General features: G+C 47.6%; 1 protein-coding gene across 2 annotated transcripts in view; it reads right to left on the reverse strand.

The window, feature by feature from the left end:
* Positions 1-17,870, reverse strand: part of DDC (dopa decarboxylase) — an 82,604-nt gene that overhangs the window by 43,639 nt on the left and 21,095 nt on the right. For both annotated transcript variants that reach the window (XM_082400526.1, XM_082400527.1), the window contains exons 3-5: positions 16,380-16,493; positions 14,161-14,280; positions 265-399 (exon numbers count right to left, since the gene is read on the reverse strand). In XM_082400526.1, the coding sequence (XP_082256652.1) occupies positions 265-399; positions 14,161-14,280; positions 16,380-16,493 (369 nt within the window). The remainder of the gene's footprint in view (positions 1-264; positions 400-14,160; positions 14,281-16,379; positions 16,494-17,870) is intronic.

Raw genomic sequence — 17,870 nt, forward strand, 5'->3', positions numbered from 1 at the left:
CCCTGCTCTGAAGGCAGCCAGATGACCTCAACACGAGCAGGTGCAAGTGGGGTCACAGTGACCTCATGGTACATTTATTTTCGTTTCAACTTGATCTACTAAGTTCCCACCTGCAGCCCACACCTTCTCTTTAGCACAGGTCTCCCTGGGGAACTGCTCTTGGATTGGAAATGATGCTGCACGGCTTGGTTGGGTTTTGACTTGCTACCACACTAACCATTCTGCTCTGTGAGGCTCGATGGGGCTCTGGGCAACCACACCCACCTGGTCAGATGCGTAGGCCACCAGCTTCTCCATGATGGTGGCCTGTGTCAGCCCCGGGGAGGCAGCCTGCAGGCATCGTGTCACTTTGGTCCGAGCGGCCAGCAGGGCCACCAGGGTGGCTTCACTGGCACTTCCCTAAATCAAAGAAAAGGTCGAAATGAGCTTCCAAGTGCAGCCAGGGAATCATCTCTAAACTTGGGAGATGCAATTTTGGGTCCCCATATTTTCTTAAAAGATGCATCTGAAACTGCCAAGTTCACTCTCCTTTCAACGGGAAAAGGCTGCACACCTGTGACTGCCACTGCAGCTCTTATTATCAATTCAACGTTGCTTTGTCTGTGTTTCATAAGGTAACCTCCAGCATGTCTGAGCGCTCAGCGCGTGCCAGGCGTCACTGGGCCCACTTCACAGGCACTTTCCCACGGACGCCTCCTGGTCCAGCCAGGAGGTGCTGGTCCATTTGCCCCAGAGGAGGAGGAGATGGGGCCCAGGGCACAGCTCTCAGCCCAGCTTTGTGTGCACAGCAACTTGGACAGATAAATCTGTATGTTTCTATAAATGGGATTCCTCTTCTTTGAGACTCAAAAATTGCCTTGCAGGATTTTCCTCAGTCACTAATGGTATGGGCTGAAGTGTGTCCCCCCAGATTTCATACGTTGAAGCCCTAACTCCTAGTACCTCAGGACATGACCATATTTGGAGACAAGACCTGTAAAGGGATCACTAAGTTAAAATGAGCTCTTTAGAGGTCCCCTGATCCAGCCTGGCTGATGTCCTTGTAAGAAGAGGAGCTGAGGCCGCACACACACACACACACACACACACACACACACACACACGCACACAGGAGAGGCCACATGAGGACACAGGGAGGAGATGCCCGCCTGCCAGCCAAGGGCAGTGGCCTCCGGGAAACCAGCCCTGTTGCTACCTTGACCTCAGACGTCCAGCCTCCGGACTGTGAGACAATCAATGTCTGTTGTTTAAGCCGCCCCGTCTGTGGTTGTTTGTTGTGGTAGCCTTAGCAAGCTAACACAACGAATGTCGACAACTTACTTTGGCAAAGTAGTCAAGAAGGATGCAAAATTGATTCTTCTGAGGGTGAGAGGAGGTGAATGAGAATATGGATTCTGCACCCATCGTGTTAGCCCATCTAATTTGCAAAATAATCCCATTTTTAAATTTTATCATCTTAGGGTGGGAAACCTATGCTCAGAGAGGGTAACTTGCCCCAAATCAGCAGCTAGGGAGTGGCATGGTTAGGAGTGAGCCCACATCTGCCCGGTGGCAACCTCCCCACATTTATAATCAACTTTCCTGTTCCCCCTGCTCATGATCACGGAATTGTAGTAAATCCTGGAAGAAACCAGGAGCTAAACAGTATTACCATTAGAAAGAAAAAATTTTAAAGGTAGAGTTTTGTTGACTATGAGAAGATTTATAAGATTTCGGGGGGGCGGAGTCAAGATGGCGATGTGGGAAGACACAGAGTTTACGTCTCCCCACAACTAGGGTGGCTGCTGGACGCTGGTGGGGGACCCCGATGCCCAAGGAGACAGGCAGAACCCCCAAGGGAACCAGTAGGACGTGGGGGGACTGAGGGGGGAGGAGAAGTGGAGGCTGGACAGGACCACTGCCCCTGAGGGGTGGCTGAGGGGGGGAGGGGTTCCCATGCCTGGAGGGACCCTCGGGGGGCTCAGATCAGGGGGGAGTGCACCCAGCTTTTTCCCTGCCCAATCGGCCGGGGAAGTCTGCTTGGCTCTTGGACCAGGTCCCACGCCCTCAGAGGTCCCCTCCGGGCTGGATTGGTCCTGGGGACGTAGGAGGGAGGCCAGGAGAGAACAGGAGAGGCAGGTGGGAGGGGCCACCGGGAGGAGAGGGAGAGGAGCCGAGGGCGTTTGCCCCGCCCACTCAGGCTCAAGGAGCCTGCTGAGCTCCCAGGCTGGTCCCCCACCCTCCAAAGCCCCCTCCAGGCCATGTGGGTCCTGGGGGCATAGGAGGGAGGCCAGGGAGATCAGGAGAGGCAGATGGGAGGGGCCCTCCAGGACCAGAGGAGCAGGAGCGGAGGGTGATTGCCATGTCCACTCGAACCAGGAAGCCTGCTGGGCTCCCAGGTGGGGTCCCCTGCCCTCTGAGAGCAGAGGCTGGAGGCAGGCCTGGGCCCCTTCTGTTCTGTTGAGCCTAAGCCCCCATCCCCCCGGCCTTTTCCAGCCCTGTGGGTCCTAAGCATAGGCCCCACCCTCCACAGTCAAGGCCTTTTCCACCTTTTATTCTCTTCTTTTTTTACTACCGTGGTTCTGTTTTACCTTCAGTTGTTGTTTCATCTATATTTTTATTTTTATTTTTTTCTAACATACCTGTTAGTTTCCTAGTCTAATTTTATGTTTTACTTTGTTATCATTCTCCTCTCTCTTTTTTTTTTTTTTTTGGTCACCCTTGCACAGCTTGTGGGATCTTGGTTCACGAGCCAGGGGTCGGGCTGAAGGTCCTGTGGTGGAAGCTCCTAGTCCAAACCACTGGACTAAAAGAGAACCTCAGACCCCATCAGAGTGCAGTCTCCAAGAGGTTCTCATCTCAGCACCAAGACCCAGCTCTACCCAACAGCCTACAAAATTCAGTGTTGGAAGCCTCAGGCCAAACAACCGGTAAGACAGGAACACAACCCCACTCATAAAAATAAGGAAAAAAAAAATGAGACAGAAAAAAAATATGTCACAGATGAAGGAGCAAGGTAAAAACCTACAAGATCAAAAAAATGAAGATGAAATAGGCAATCTACCTGAAAAAGAATTCAGAGTAATGATAGTAAAGATGATCCAGAATCTCAGAAATAGAATGGAGGCACAGACTGAGAAAATACAAGAAATGTTTAACAAAGATCTAGAAGAACTAAAGAACAAACAAACAGAGATGAACAACACAATAACTGAAATGAAAAAATACACTAGAAGGAATCAATAAAAGAATAACTGAGGCAGAAGAACGAATAAGTGAGCTGGAAGACAAAATGGCGGAAATAACTTCCAAGGAGCAGAATAAAGAAAAAAGAATGAAAAAAATTGAAGACAATCTCAGAGACCTCTTGGACAATACTAAATGCACCAACATTCAAATTATAGAGGTCCCAGAAGAAGAAGAGAAAAAAAAAGGGTCTGAGAAAATATCTGAAGTATTATAGTGGAAAACTTCCCTAACATGGGAAAGGAAATAGTCACCCAAGTTCTGGAAGCACAGAGGGTCCCATACAGGATAAACCCTTGGAGAAACACACAAAGACACATATTAATCAAACTAACAAAAATTAAATTCAAAGAAAAAATAGTAAAAGCAGGAAGGGAAAAACAAAAAATAACACACAAAGGAATCCCTATAAGGTTATCAGCTGATTTTTCAGCAGAAAGTCTGCAGGCCAGAAAGGAGTGGCAGGATATACTTAAAGTGATGAAAGAGAAAAACCTACAACCAAGATTACTGTACCGAGCAAGTATCTCATTCAGATTCGACGGAGAAATCAAAAGCTTTACAGACAAGCAAAAGCTAAGAGAATTCAGCACCACCAAACCAGCTTTACAGCAAATGCTAAAGAAACTTCTCTGGGCAGAAAACACAAGAGAAGAAAAAGACCCACAAAAACAAACCCAAAACAATTAAGAAAATTGTAATAGGAACATACATATCAATAGTAACCTTGAATGTAAATGGATTAAATGCCCCAACCAAAAGACACAGACTGGCTGAATGGATACAAAAACAAGACTATATATGCTGTCTACAAGAGACCCACTTCAGACCTAGGGACACATACAGACTGAAAGTGAAGGGATGGAACAAGATGTTCCATGCAAATGGAAATCAAAAGAAAACTGGAGTAGCAATACTCGTATCAGATATAATAGACTTTAAAATGAAGACAGTTACAAGAGATAAGGAAGGACACTACATAATGATCAAGAGATCAATCCAAGAAGATGCTATAACAATTATAAATGTTTATGGACCCAACATAGGAGCACCTCAATACATAAGGCAAATGCTAACAACCATGGAAGGGGAAATCAACAGTAACACAATGATAGTAGGGGACTTTAACACCCCACTTACACCAATGGACAGATCATCCAAACAGAAAACAAATAAGGAAACACAAGCTTTAAATGACACAATAGACCAGATAGATTCAATTGATATTTATAGAACATTGCACATAAAGTGGCAGAATACACGTTCTTCTCAAGTGCACAGGGAACATTCTCCAGAATAGATCACATCTTGGGTCACAAATCAAGCCTCGGAAAATTTAAGAAAATTGAAATCATATCAATCATCTTTTCTGACCACAGTGCTATGAGATTGGAAATTGATCACAAGAAAAAAAATTGTAAAAACCACAAATACATGGAAGCCAAACAGTGTGCTACTAAGTAACTGAGAGATCACTGAAGAAATCAAAGAAGAAATTAAAAATACTTAGAAACAAATGACAATGAAAACACAAGGACCCAAAACCTATGGGACGCAGCAAAAGCAGTTCTAAGAGACAAGTTTATATCAATTCAATCTCACCTCTAGAAACAAGAAAACTCGCAAATAAACAACCTCTAGTTGCTTTAGGTGTAGGGTCTACACCTAAAGCAACTAGAGAAAGAAGCACAAAGAAAACCCAAAGTCAGTAGAAGGAAAGAAATCATAAAGATCAGAGCAGAAGTAAATGAAATAGAAACGAAGAAAACAATAGCAAAGATCAATAAAACTAAAAGCTGGTTCTTTGAGAAGATAAACAAAATTGATAAACCCTTAGCCAGACTCATCAAGAAAAAAAGGGAGATGACACAAATCAATAAAAGTAGAAATGAAAAAGGAGAAATCACAACTGACACTGCAGAAATACAAAGGATTATAAGAGACTACTACAAACAACTATATGTCTATAAAATGGACAACCACAAAGAAATGCACAAATTCTTGGAAAGGTACAATTTTCCAAGACTGAACCAGGAAGAATTAGAAAATATAAACAGATCTATCACAAGTAATGAAATTAAAACTGTAATTAAAAATATTCCAACAAACAAAAGTCCAGGACGAGATGGCTTCACAGGCAAATTCTATCAAATATTTAGAGAGGAGCTAACACAGATCCTTCTCAAGCTCTTCCCAAAAATTGCAGAGGGGGGAACACTCCCAAATTCATTCTATGATGCCACAATCACCCTGATACCAAAACCAGAAAAAGATATCACAAAAAAAGAAAATTATAGACCAATATCACTGATGAAGAAAGATGCGAAAACACTGAACAAAATATCAGCAAACAGAATCCAACAACGTATTAAAAGGATCACACACCATGATCAAGTGGGATTTATCACAGAGACGCAAGGATTCTTCAGTATATGCAAATCAATCAGTGTGATACACCATATTAACAAAGTAAGGAATAAAAACCATATGATCATCTCAATAGATGCAGAAAAAGCTTTCGACAAAATTCAACACCCATTTATGAAAAAAACTCTCCAGAAAATGGGCATAAAGGGAACATAGCTCAACATAATAAAGGCCATATATGACAAACCCACAGCCAACATCATACTCATGGTGAAAAGTTGAAAGTATTTCCACTAAGATCAGGAACAAGACAAGGATGTCCACTCTAACCACTCTTATTCAACATAGTTTTGCAAGTCCTAACCACAGCAATCAGAGAAGAAAAAGAAATAAAAGGAATACAAATTGGAAAAGAAGTAAAACTGTCACTGTTTGCAGATGACATGATACTATACATAGGCAATCCTAAAGATGCCACCAGAAAACACCTAGAACTAACCAATGAATTTGGTAAGGTTGCAGGATACAAAATTAATGCACAGAAATCTCTGGCATTCCTATAACAACTAACAATGACAAATCTGAAAGAGAAATTAAGGAAACACTCCCATTTACCATTGCAACAAAAAGAATAAAATACCCAGGAATAAACCTACCTAAGGAGGCAAAAGACTTGTACTCAGAAAACTATAAAACATCGATGAAAGAAATCAAAGATGACATAAATAGATGGAGAAATATACCATGCTCTTGGATTGGAAGAATCAGTATTGTGAAAATGACTATACTACCCAAAGCAATCTACAGATTCAGTGCAATCCCTATCAAACTACCAGTGGCATTCTTCACAGAATTAGAACAAAAATTTTACAATTTGTATGGAAACACAATAGACCCCAAATAGCCAAAGCAATATTGAGAAAGAAAGACAGAGCTGGAGGAATCAGGCTCCCCGACTTCAAACTATACTACAAACGTACAATAATCAAGACAGTATGGTACTGGCACAAAAACAGAACTATAGATCAATGGTACAGGATAAAAAGCCCAGAGATAAACCCACACACATATGGTCACCCAATTTATGACAAAGGAGGCAAGAACATACAATGGAGAAAAGACAGCTTCTTTAATAAGTGGTGCTCGGAAAACTGGACAGCTACATGTAAAAAAATGAAATTAGAACACTACCTAACACCATACACAAAAATAAATTCAAAATGGATTAAAGACCTAAATGTAAGACGAGACACTATAAAACTCTTAGAGGAAAACATAGGAAAAACACTCTGACATAAACCACAGCAAGATCTTTTTTGACCCACCTCTTAGAGTAATGGAAATAAAAACAAAAATAAACAAATGTGACCTAATTAAACTTAAAAGCTTTTGCACAGCAAAGATAACCATAAACAAGATGAAAAGACAACCCCCAGAATGGGAGAAAATATCTTCAAATGAAAAAATGGAGAGAGGATTAATCTCCAAAATATATAAACAGTTCATGCAGCTCAATATTAAAAAAAGCTAACAACCCAATCCAAAAATGGGCAGAAGACCTAAATAGACATTTCTCCAAAGAAGATATACAGATTGCCAACAAACACATGAAAGGATGCTCAACATCACTAATCATTAGAGAAATGCAAGTCAAAAGTACAATGAGGTATCACCTCACACAGGTCAGAATGGCCATTATCAAAAAATCTACAAACAGTAAATGCTGGAGAGGGTGTGGAGAAAAGGGAACCCTTTTGCATTGTTGGTGGGAATGTAAATTGATACAATCACTATGGAGAACAGTATGGAGGTTCCTTAAAAAACTAAAAATAGAACTACCATATGACCCAGCAATACCACTACTGGGCATACACCCTGAGGAAACCATAATTCAAAGAGTCATGTACCACAATGTTCATTGCAGCACTATTTACAATAGCCAGGTCATGGAAGCAACCTAAGTGTCCATCGACAGATGAATGGATACAGAAGATGTGGCACATATATACAATGGAATATTACTCAGCCATAAAAAGGAACGAAATTGAGTTATTTGTAGTGAGGTGGATGGACCTAGGTTCTGTCATACAGAGTGAAGTAAGTCAGAAAGAGAAAAACAAATACCGAATGGCTGATTCACTTTGTTGTACAACAGAAACTAACACAGTATTGTGAAGCAATTATACTCCAATAAAGATCTATTTAAAAAAAGATTTTAGAGTTTTACAGAGAAATATACAATAAAATAAAGAGGTTAACCTCTCTTGGTAATATTTTCTCCCCCTTTCATTGATCCTGATTTCCTATTATTTATTTATTTATTTATTTGTACTGTTTCGATGATTTTACTTTTTCTTTTAAGCCAACTTATATCCTTCAGGAAGATAAAGACATTCACTCACAGTTCTGTACAGCTGTGTAGCTCTAATGCATGAGCTCATATATACACATATGTAGTCTTCTCAATTCAGCCTCTAAAATAGGTTTTACATTTTCTTCAGGTCGCATTTTCACTGGTAATGATTTTAGATACGGATTTAGACCGTGCAGTTTTAGATCCAGTTAGAGAAACAGCTGGCAAAGCTAAAGCAGCTGTGGCAGGAGATCCGAGCTCCCCGAGGGCAGGTACTGGACCTCCCACATCCCCCCGCGTGGCTGCTTTCCTCCTGTGTCCCCATCTTGTGTGTCAGGGCCTATCCACTGTCTCCTTCATTCTCCCTGGACGTGGGACGTGCAAAGCTCATTGAAAGGCATGGCTCCCGGGAGGGGAATCCTCGACACCCCCCCCCCCACCGACTCCTGTGTGAGTGCAGCTCCCCCTCAATGCCACCCTCTGTCTGAAGGCTTGGATCTCTCATCACCCCCCCCCCCCCAGTGTCCATGCTCCTTTGAACCACACTCTAAGGAAAGGCTTGGATCTCCACGGCAGTTCATTGTGGGTTTTCCTCTGGGCTCTGTCCATGTCTTGAAAGAAAACTCCCCTTCTCCAGGCAACAAAAAGTGCTTTTTCAAAAAAATGCCCAATGATCACTTATATGTGGAATCCAAAAAAAGAGGGTACAAATGAACTTACTTACAAAACAGAAATAGAGTCACAGAGGTAGAAAACAAACTTATGGTTACAAGGCGGGGGAAGGGAGGGAGGGATAAACTGGGAGATTGGGATTGACACATACACACTAGTATACATAAAATAGATAACTAATAAGAACCTACTGTAAATAAACTCTACTCAGTACTCTGTGATAACGTATATGGGAAAAGAATCTAAAAAAGAGTGGATATAGGTGTATGTATAACTGATTCACTTTGCTGTACAGCAGAAACTACCATAACAGTGTAAATCAACTATACTCCAATAAAAATTTAAAAATAAAAAAAAGAGTAAAGAAAATGTGATATATATATATATATATATATATACATATATATATATATATATATATATATTCATATATATTTTTCAGCCTTAACAAAAAAAGAGGAAAACTTGTCATGGATAAACCTGGAACATGAATAAACCTAGAGGGAATTATGCTAAGTGAAATAAGCTAGACAGAGCAAAACAAATACCGCATGGTATCACATATATGTGGAATTTAAAAATATTAAAAAAAAATATTAACAGGGATAATTATAGCTGAAAGGGTCATTACACACTTCTAAAGGAAGTTTCACTAAATATAGTCAGCATTAAGGAGATGTGTTGACAAGAAGAATTGAAAATAAAACTCGAAACAAACAAAGAAAAAATTGCCCAGTGAAATAACTGTCAGCCAGGCACCCATAAGTGTCATGGCTCGGGGCGGCCAGTGTGGCTTGGTGACCGGGACAGGAGAATGAGCGGGTCTCCAGGCCTCTGCTGGAAGCAGATCTGGGCCGAGGTAGGAGCAGAGCAGTAATGATACCTTTGCTTTCCTGCCTCAGACAAAGGTTGCCATGGCAAAGCCGCTAAGAGGCAGAAAGAAATGCGGTGAGCGCGGCCGCTCGGCTGTGAATGCTGCGAGCAGAAATGTCCTTTCATCTTCTGGGTTTTCAAGTGTCACCCCATACACGGCGGGAAATGGGCTTTTCTTCCAAGAGAGCTTTCAAACCCAATTAAGAGACCATTTTCATGGCCCCGTTTGTCCAGATCAAAGGATGATTTGCCGTTTGATGCAGACGCCCGTCACGGTGCCGACGCCCAGCAGCTGTGATTATGCCTCTGAGGGTCCCCCCACCCCCCGCCCTCCGCATCCCCCCATCCAGGCCCCCCGGCTGTCAACAGGCTCAGGCGCTCCAGGACCTCGCAAATTACAGACAATCAGCCTTGTCAGTGGGAAGGGCGGGATTCCTGCCTCATACTGGGTGGGTGGGCTCCAAGGGGGATTGAACTGAATCCTGGGCTGAGTGATGTCAGAATTATTCCTATAACCAAATGCCGGGGCTTCTGCTGTTTCTGGAAAATTGGATTGTCTTTCAAAGAAAAGATAATTTAAAGATGGAGCCCATGGCAGCATGCCCACCTCTGCCCACTCACCCAAGCAAAGGGTCAGGGACAGGCTGGTGGAACACTCGTGGGTCCAGCTCACATGTGCACCAGCCTTGCCTCTAAATAGCTCGTGCCCTTGGGTCCCACGCGTGACGTTCCTGGGCCTCGGTTTCCTCATCTATGAAAAAGGTTGTTGATAATCCAATCAAGCCTGATAAATATTTGGAGGTTGAAAAATGAGCACATTTCTTGTGCATTAAACACAAGAAATAAAGCTAAAACACAGCCTAGCTCAGAGTGGGTGTGCAATACAAAGTAGCTATTATTAGAATACGCACACCTTGATTGACGGGGTAGTTGTTAAGATTTTTGAGAAGTATCAAACTAGAGGAATCAGCTTGGGCTGCTGAAAAGAATTGAATGTGAAATTATTGTAGTTGTAATCTCCAGTGACCCAGAAAAACTTTTTTTTTTTGTTTGGTTTTGATCTTTGGTGGAGCATGTGTGGTGAATATGGACTCAGCCAGGGGAGCCCCAGCAGAAAGCTGAAGAACTTCTTAGGAGACCGTTAACCTTCACCCTAAAGGGCGTCCTTTGAAATGTGATGTGTAAGAGTGAAAGATGTGACACAGTATATATACTGTATCTCCTATTTATATAAATTGTGACACATCATAGAAAATCATGCACTAATAATATTCTCAAAGACTATTTAAACAATGGGAAATGCTCACAATAAAACAGTAAGCAAAACACCACACAGAAAATCTGTATGACGTGTTGCATTATCCCAGTTTTGTTTATATTATGTACACATATATGTACACACACACACACACACACACACACACACATAGGTATTAAAATAACACTGGGAGGAAGCTGCCTCTAAATGTTTCTGCATCTCTTCCACTTTTCTAATGGATGTCTAGTTTTCATAGGTAGGAAGGGGATGATACTTTCGAGTGGAATAACGGAACCAAAATTGACATCGAAGGCAATCAATTGGCAGTGTGGAAAATGGAGATGATGATGTAGAAAAAACCATGAGAAAGTCCCCAAAAAATACATAAGAGAAAATGACAAAAAAGAAAGCTAGAAATTATGGAAGAGGTACCCAATCCGTGAAAAATGGAAGTTCCTGAAAAACAGAGTGAAGTGGCCCAGAGGCAATGACTAAAATATCCCCAGGTGAGGGAAAAGCTGAGTCTCGGATTAACAGGGCTTCCCAGATACTGGGGGCTTGGGTCAAGATGAACAGCACAAATGGAAAAACTAGATCTTGGCAAAATGCGTGGAATTACAAAGAAAAAGTAAGTTTACTGCAAGGGTCCAGGTTGTCGTGAACTATCCAGATCACCCCCAGGCCCGGAACTGAGTCGAACAGAATTCAACACCAAGGCCCCCGTCACAGCCCCTCTCTTGCTCTTACTATGGCCACCTCCTGTTCTGTCCACAGCCGGGCTCTGCTCTCTATTGGCAGCGGAGCCCCAGAGCATCAGGACCCACGTGCTGGGGACTGGAACCCCTCCCCACTGTGAGGTGAGATGCAGCTGACTGACGGGGGGTGGGTGCGGGGGTGTGGAGGGGGGCCACGTACAGCAGTCCCCTCCCTAAAGCTGGAAGCAGCGGAGAACTCAAATCTTTGTGTGTGGTTTTTCCAAGGTTGCCCAGGCTGCATCGCCTCTGACCAGCGGAAAACCGTCCAGGGTGGCTGAAATGTTTGCAGTTGTGAGAAAAATCATTGTTGCCGCTACGTCTAGGTCCCGTTCACAGCATCGTATGGAAACTTTGCTTACCCATGGCTAATGCTTCATTTTCATGAGCCCCACTCAGAATCGCTGATGGAGGAGGGAAAGTGCTGTAACCAAAGAGGTGAGGTAGGAGGGGACAGAGGGAGTGGGGCTGATTCTTATGAGGTGACACAGCAGTTACCCTCTTATCAGTCCTCCTAATAAACAGATCGGTGACGCTCTCAAGCATAATCATTACGCAGGAGCATCTGTGACTGATCTCCCCAGCCCGACCTGGAGCCATGATGTGATTTATCTCCACGCTGGCAGAAACCACCGGGCCCCAATCGATCTGACAGAGGGAGAATTCTTCTCCGGCTTCAGCAGGGACCATGCCGCAGGCCCATTTGCCCTGTTTTTCCTAGAGAATCTGCCAATATCATCATCATAAACATCTTCACAGCCATCCTAATCCTGGGAGCATTCCATAATCCCTACATGCCAGAATGATACACAGCCAACTTCATTATCAAAACCTTTCTCCTGACCATCGCTTTTATGAATCCGAGCACGCTAGCCAGGACTCCAGCTGAACCAACCTATGTCATACCCCTTACGAAAAACCTGTCTACCACTAACACCTGCCCTATGCTGACGTGTCACTACCCATCATCACCTCAGGCATCCCACCATAAACATAAGAAAGAGGTCTGACAAAAGATTTACTTTGAGAGAGTAAATAGGCCGTGGGTCACAGAGAACTCAGCCATGGGTCACAGCACAGGGCTTATTTATCAAAGTGCGTGTCAGCATCTCTGCATCAGAATCACCTGACATGCAGGTTAGAATGCTAATTCCTGGGCCCGCCTAAGACTTGTTGAATCTGAATCTGTTGGGGTAGAGGAAGACTCTCTCCCTGACCCTGAGCCGTACTGGCTGTGTTTGGGAGAATAAGGCCTCCCAAAGATGTCATGCTTTCATCCTGGAAGCTGTGACTCTCTACCTTACAAGGAAGAGGGACCTTGCCAATGTGATTAACTTAAGAACCTTGACAGGAGGGGAGGGGGGATTATCTTGGATTATCTGCATGGACCTGATCTAATCTCATGCATCCTGAAACATGAAGAACCTTTCTCATCTGTGGTCAGAGGGAGAGGTGGCCATGAAAGAAGGGTCAGAGAGATGGAACACAGCCACCTTGAAGACGGAGGAGGTGCCATGGCCCAGGAATGCGGGAAACTTCTAGAAACTAGAAAAGGCAAGGACAGAACCTCCAAGCTGTCAACCCTGATTGTAGCCCAGTAAGATCCACATCAGGCTCCCGACCTGCAGAACTGTTAAGATAATAGGTTTGTCAGAAAATTAACACATAGGAGTTTAAAAACCCTGGTCGGTTGAGCAGCCTCGGGCCTGGAGGCTGGTGCTCGCATCCTGTCACATTTGGCCACTCCAGCAGGTGACCTCACACTGAGGCATCCGAGCCTCAGTTCTCATCGTTGAGTGGACAGAATCACAACTGCCGTGACAGATTCTCAGAGAGAAGACGGTGTCTGAAAAAGGAAATTCCTTTTTCTCCAAAGTAAAGGTTGCTTTCCCTGGGAGGGCGGTGGGTTTAGGAATATCCCTCTTCCCTGCTGGAAAAGAAGAAAGCCAAGAAGTCCAAGTTTTCTTAGTGGCATTTGTGCCGCAGATGCTCCACTGTGACTGTCATTGTACGTGTCCTATCCCCTGATGGGCCCTCTGGCACGTAGTCGCGCTCAAAGGTACGTGTCAGGTGAAGAATGAATTAAATCAGCACATAGAAAAGGCAGCATCTTTAGGTGAACGGTGGGTTCCCATAGGTGCAGCCATTTCTAGTAGCCTCTGCAGCAGGTGGTCACAGCTGCCACTGAGGATGGCCCTGAGTGGTGGTCACACGGGTGTAGGCTCAGACCCTGGCTCTAGAACTTACCAGCTGGGAACCGATGGGCAAGTTCCCTGACTGCTCTGAGCCTTAGTTTCCTCACCTGTAAAATGGGAATCTTAATACGGCCCCTAATCATAGCGTTGTGAGAATTAAGTGAGTTCAGGCCTGGGAAGTGCTCCAGCACATTGGCGGGCAATGGGGAACCACGCAAACCTCCACGGTTGTTTTTATTGCTATGCACCAGCCAAGCGATGGCCACAATTCTGCCCACCCTAAAGAGGGGCCTGGCTCAGGGATCCAAATCCAGATCCAGAGCTTTCCTGAGGCTCAGCTCTGCTTATTCTCCAGAAGAAACACGAGGACACAGGAAGCTCAAGGGGCTCTTGCCCACCTGCTGCTGTCCGCCTTCTGGGAGCCCACGCACCCCGGGGGTGGGACCCCCGCCCTCTGTGCCTTACCTGGATCACCCCGCCCCCTTCTCCAGCTTCTCCAGCCAAGAACACCCCGGGCAGCTGCAGCATCTTCCCCAGCCAATCCATCATCACTGTTTCCAGCTCTGTGCACGCCGGGCTGGCGGCCTGTGGGCGGGAGGCGAGGGTGAGCCGTAGGCTGGCCGCCCTCAGCTTCCCGCCAGCTTGGGGTCCAGCGGAGTGACAAACAGGTAGGCTTCCTTACTCCCCTCCCTTTGATGGATTGATTTAGCGAAAAGCTCTCAACATTTTCAAAAGGCCTATCCCTGGGTGGGAACCCCTTTGAAGGTGGGCTCTCCCATCACAGATTTCCCGGAGCAGCAGCGGCAGAGGCTGGACTCCTCCCCCCAGCAACCCCAAGGCATCACCGAGGACCACGGGGGGGACTTAGTGCTGAGAGCGGCGCACATGACCTTCTGCTCCACCCCCCGACCCCGGCACCTGGAGAAGCATGGAAGGAGCCACAATCCCCGGGGCCCAGGTCGGCCACTGGAAGTACAAGGTCACTGCCTGCAGGGGTTTGCATGTCTCTACATGCCCCACCCGTAGGCACGGGTCCCTGGTGATGTCACCTCTGACTCTGACATCACCCCACGCTTCTCCAACAGAAACCTCTAGGGGCTGGGACCATAGCAAGGGCCCAGGTCTTGCTGAAAATCTTCCGCTGAATCCCACCCAGACTAAAATCTCCCAATCCAAGACGCTGTTCAAATGCCCCCAGAAAGTGTCACACATGCTCTTTGACGGTGACTCGGGGAGGATGGTTGGGCAGAAGGGCACTGACCATCGCGATGACCTGCTCCCCAGCCGCACTGGGCACCCACAGGGAGCTCACTCAGCCATCTGTTTACAGAAGGAGCCAGAAAGGCTCACTGGTGGACCCTGGTCTGCAGCCCCAGTGGGAGGAGTGAGATGGGCTGCGTCGAGGAGGTGCAGCCCCGGGAGACCCCTCAGGTCTCTGATCCTGCCTCCCACGCTCTGGGGATGGCTCTCCTTGCGCTCGGGCGGGGGCGGGTTGGCCCCAGACTCCGCCTGAGGGTGGACGGACCTCCCCGTCCATGTGGGTCTCGCTGTGGTGGTCCGAGTGCTCTCCAGCTCCCCATGCACTGCTGGTCAGCCCCACCCGGAGGGTCCCACTCCATCCTGGCCGAGCCCGGCTCCAGGCACGGGGGCCTTCCTCGCTGTCCAGAACCCGGGGCTCGGCCAGCACACCTTAGAGACAGCAAGGGAGCCCTCCAAGGCCCCAGACCATCAGACTGTCCTCGGGAAGAACAGACATAGTTGGAAAGATGCTATCATCACCCTGGATGGCTCTGGAGGGGCAGAGCTGAGTGGAATCTGCTGTGGTGTCTAATGTAAGGAATGTCCTTTAGGGGAGGGTGTGCTCAGCCCAGACAAAGGAAGGTCCCCGAGGCCACACAGGGCGGCCCCAGGCTGCTCTCCGCTGAGAACTGCAGCAGGACCCAGGGGTGACCCTCCAACCCTGCTCCTTGGGGCGCCGAGGCCCACTCCGTCAGCAGCTGCAGACCCCAGGCTAAAGAGGAGCAGTGGGGGGTGGAGGTGGGCAACTGGGGGCAGGGGCAGCGGGCAACTCTGCTCATGCGTTCAGGAACCCACATCTCCTGCAGGCCTCAGGCAGGAGTCATGAGTCTGCTTGGCCCCAAGGCACAAGCAAGTAGGCAGGCACTCTGGACCCAAAAGGCCAAGAGCAGACCCTGGCCTGGGGAGAAGTCCCAGGGTGTGGGCAGCCCTGGGGTCCCGGGCACAGTCAGCAAGCAGCCCTCCTTCCGAGCGCCCTGTATTTGGGAAGGCAGGACTCTTTCCCATTATGCTGGGCTGGGGTCTCTCTCAGGACGGCAGGCGTGGCCGAGAACAGAGGGGATGGGACGAGGGCAGAAGTGTTTCTCAAACTGCAGATTGTACAGAGATCCCTGTTTTGCTTGGGAGACATACTGGGGCTGCAGAAGCTCCAGGGCCGTGGCTGCGGTTTGAATGCAAGCCAAGTACCTCTAAACACACCGCTGTGCAGAACCGGCTTTTGCATGTGGACATCACTCCGCCTCTGTTTCCCCGAATGCCCTCATGAGGTCCCCCCTCCAGGGCTGAGCCCACCTCCCTCCTGCGGGGGCACCGCCACCTGCTCGCCGGCTGAGTCCTGGCTCCACGTCCCCGTGCAGGACCCCCAGGGCGCCCCTGCCGACACTCACCCAGGAGAAGCCGATGCAGCCGATAGCCCCACACAGCATGTCCGCGAGCATGGCCGGGTACGAGCTGGCCGTGGGGAAGTAGGCGAAGAAGTACGGGCTGTGCCAGTGGGTCACCTGTACGGGACATGGCGGTCACTCGGGGCCAGGGAGGCCGGCCCCGCGGGCAGGGGACCCAGGGCGCTGGGTTTGCCATGGCCAACCAAGTCTCTCAGAACAACCCTGCTTTAAATCCTGGCCAGGAGCACGTGTCAGTGAGGGGGCTGCCCCGAGGCCCCATCTCTTCCTGTTACGAGATTGTTTTTCCTGAAAGTACTCCAAAAAATAGTCTATATCAAAAAAAAAAAAAAAAAAAGAGGCCTGATTTTTGAGGTTTCTTTAGCCGCCTTACTGCTGCCCCCTCACTCTCCCGTACAATCCCTTCCCTGCTAATGGAGCAAAGCTTCTGGGTTCCACAGTCTCCCTGCGCCCCCCGTCACAGTCTGTAGTGTGTGTCCCCAAATTCCTGTGTTGAAGCCCTAACCCTGTGCGATGTCCCCGGGGCTGGGGCCTTTGGGAGGTGATGGGTAGGGTGAGACGGTGAGGGTGGGCCCCCCTAACCTCACCCCCGCAGGGAGGAGAGGCCAGGATGAGAAGCCCCCAGGAGGGGAATCTGCAGGAACCCTGACCTGGGACGCCCAGCCTCAGCCCCGTGAGAAGTGGACGCGCTGTCCGAGATGCTAGGGGTGGTGTTTGCAGCTGCAGAAGAGCCAGGACAGCCCGGGGCCTGACATTTAACCACCCTCCTGGGAGGGATTTGATGCTGCGCGGCTTCTCGTGTTTGCACAGACAACCTCCTGGCAGGCGAGAACTGGAATCCTGTGCTCCGTTCAAAGCACAAATGTCACGGGAACTCCAGGGAGGACGAGGGAGGGGAGGCGCCCTGGGCTTGAGGGACCTATCAGGGAGCTGAGGCCGGAGGCCCAGCGCCCCGTGGGCAGGGGCTCTGCACCCTGAGCCCCGGGTCCTGAGATCCCAGGCCCCGAGGTCCTGACTGCAGATGAGAGGTGAGGCTGAGGGTCTGGGACCTCTCCTGCCACAGCAGTGAACGTGCTTTTAGGCGAGTCCTGGGCAGGGAACATCTCACCGCGCAAGCATGAAGCCGCAGTGGAGTTTCCTTTGAACTGGAGCTGTCTGCTCCCCTCCAAGTGACTCTCGGGGGGACAACTGTCGTGGGTCCTCCCCACTCCTGTCTGCGGCCCCTGGCACACCCCACACCGAGGCGCACTGGCCTCAAAGAGGACGCAGCAGCACACAGCCCACTCTCAAATAAAATAAAGGAAACATTTCTTCCACACGTGTGATCTCCCCTCTGCTGAACACAAAATAGTAAGAGTGTGCTTTATTTGGAGCAATTAACTTACTTGAAACCAGCCTCCAGGGGTTCATTTCCTCAACAGTCATGTGACGACTCTCTCACCTACCAGGGTCTCAGGGCAAGGGTCTAACCTTGTA

The sequence above is a fragment of the Balaenoptera borealis genome (assembly GCF_965194805.1).
Source record: "Balaenoptera borealis genome assembly, chromosome: 7".
NCBI classification, from domain to species: Eukaryota; Metazoa; Chordata; class Mammalia; order Artiodactyla; family Balaenopteridae; genus Balaenoptera; species Balaenoptera borealis.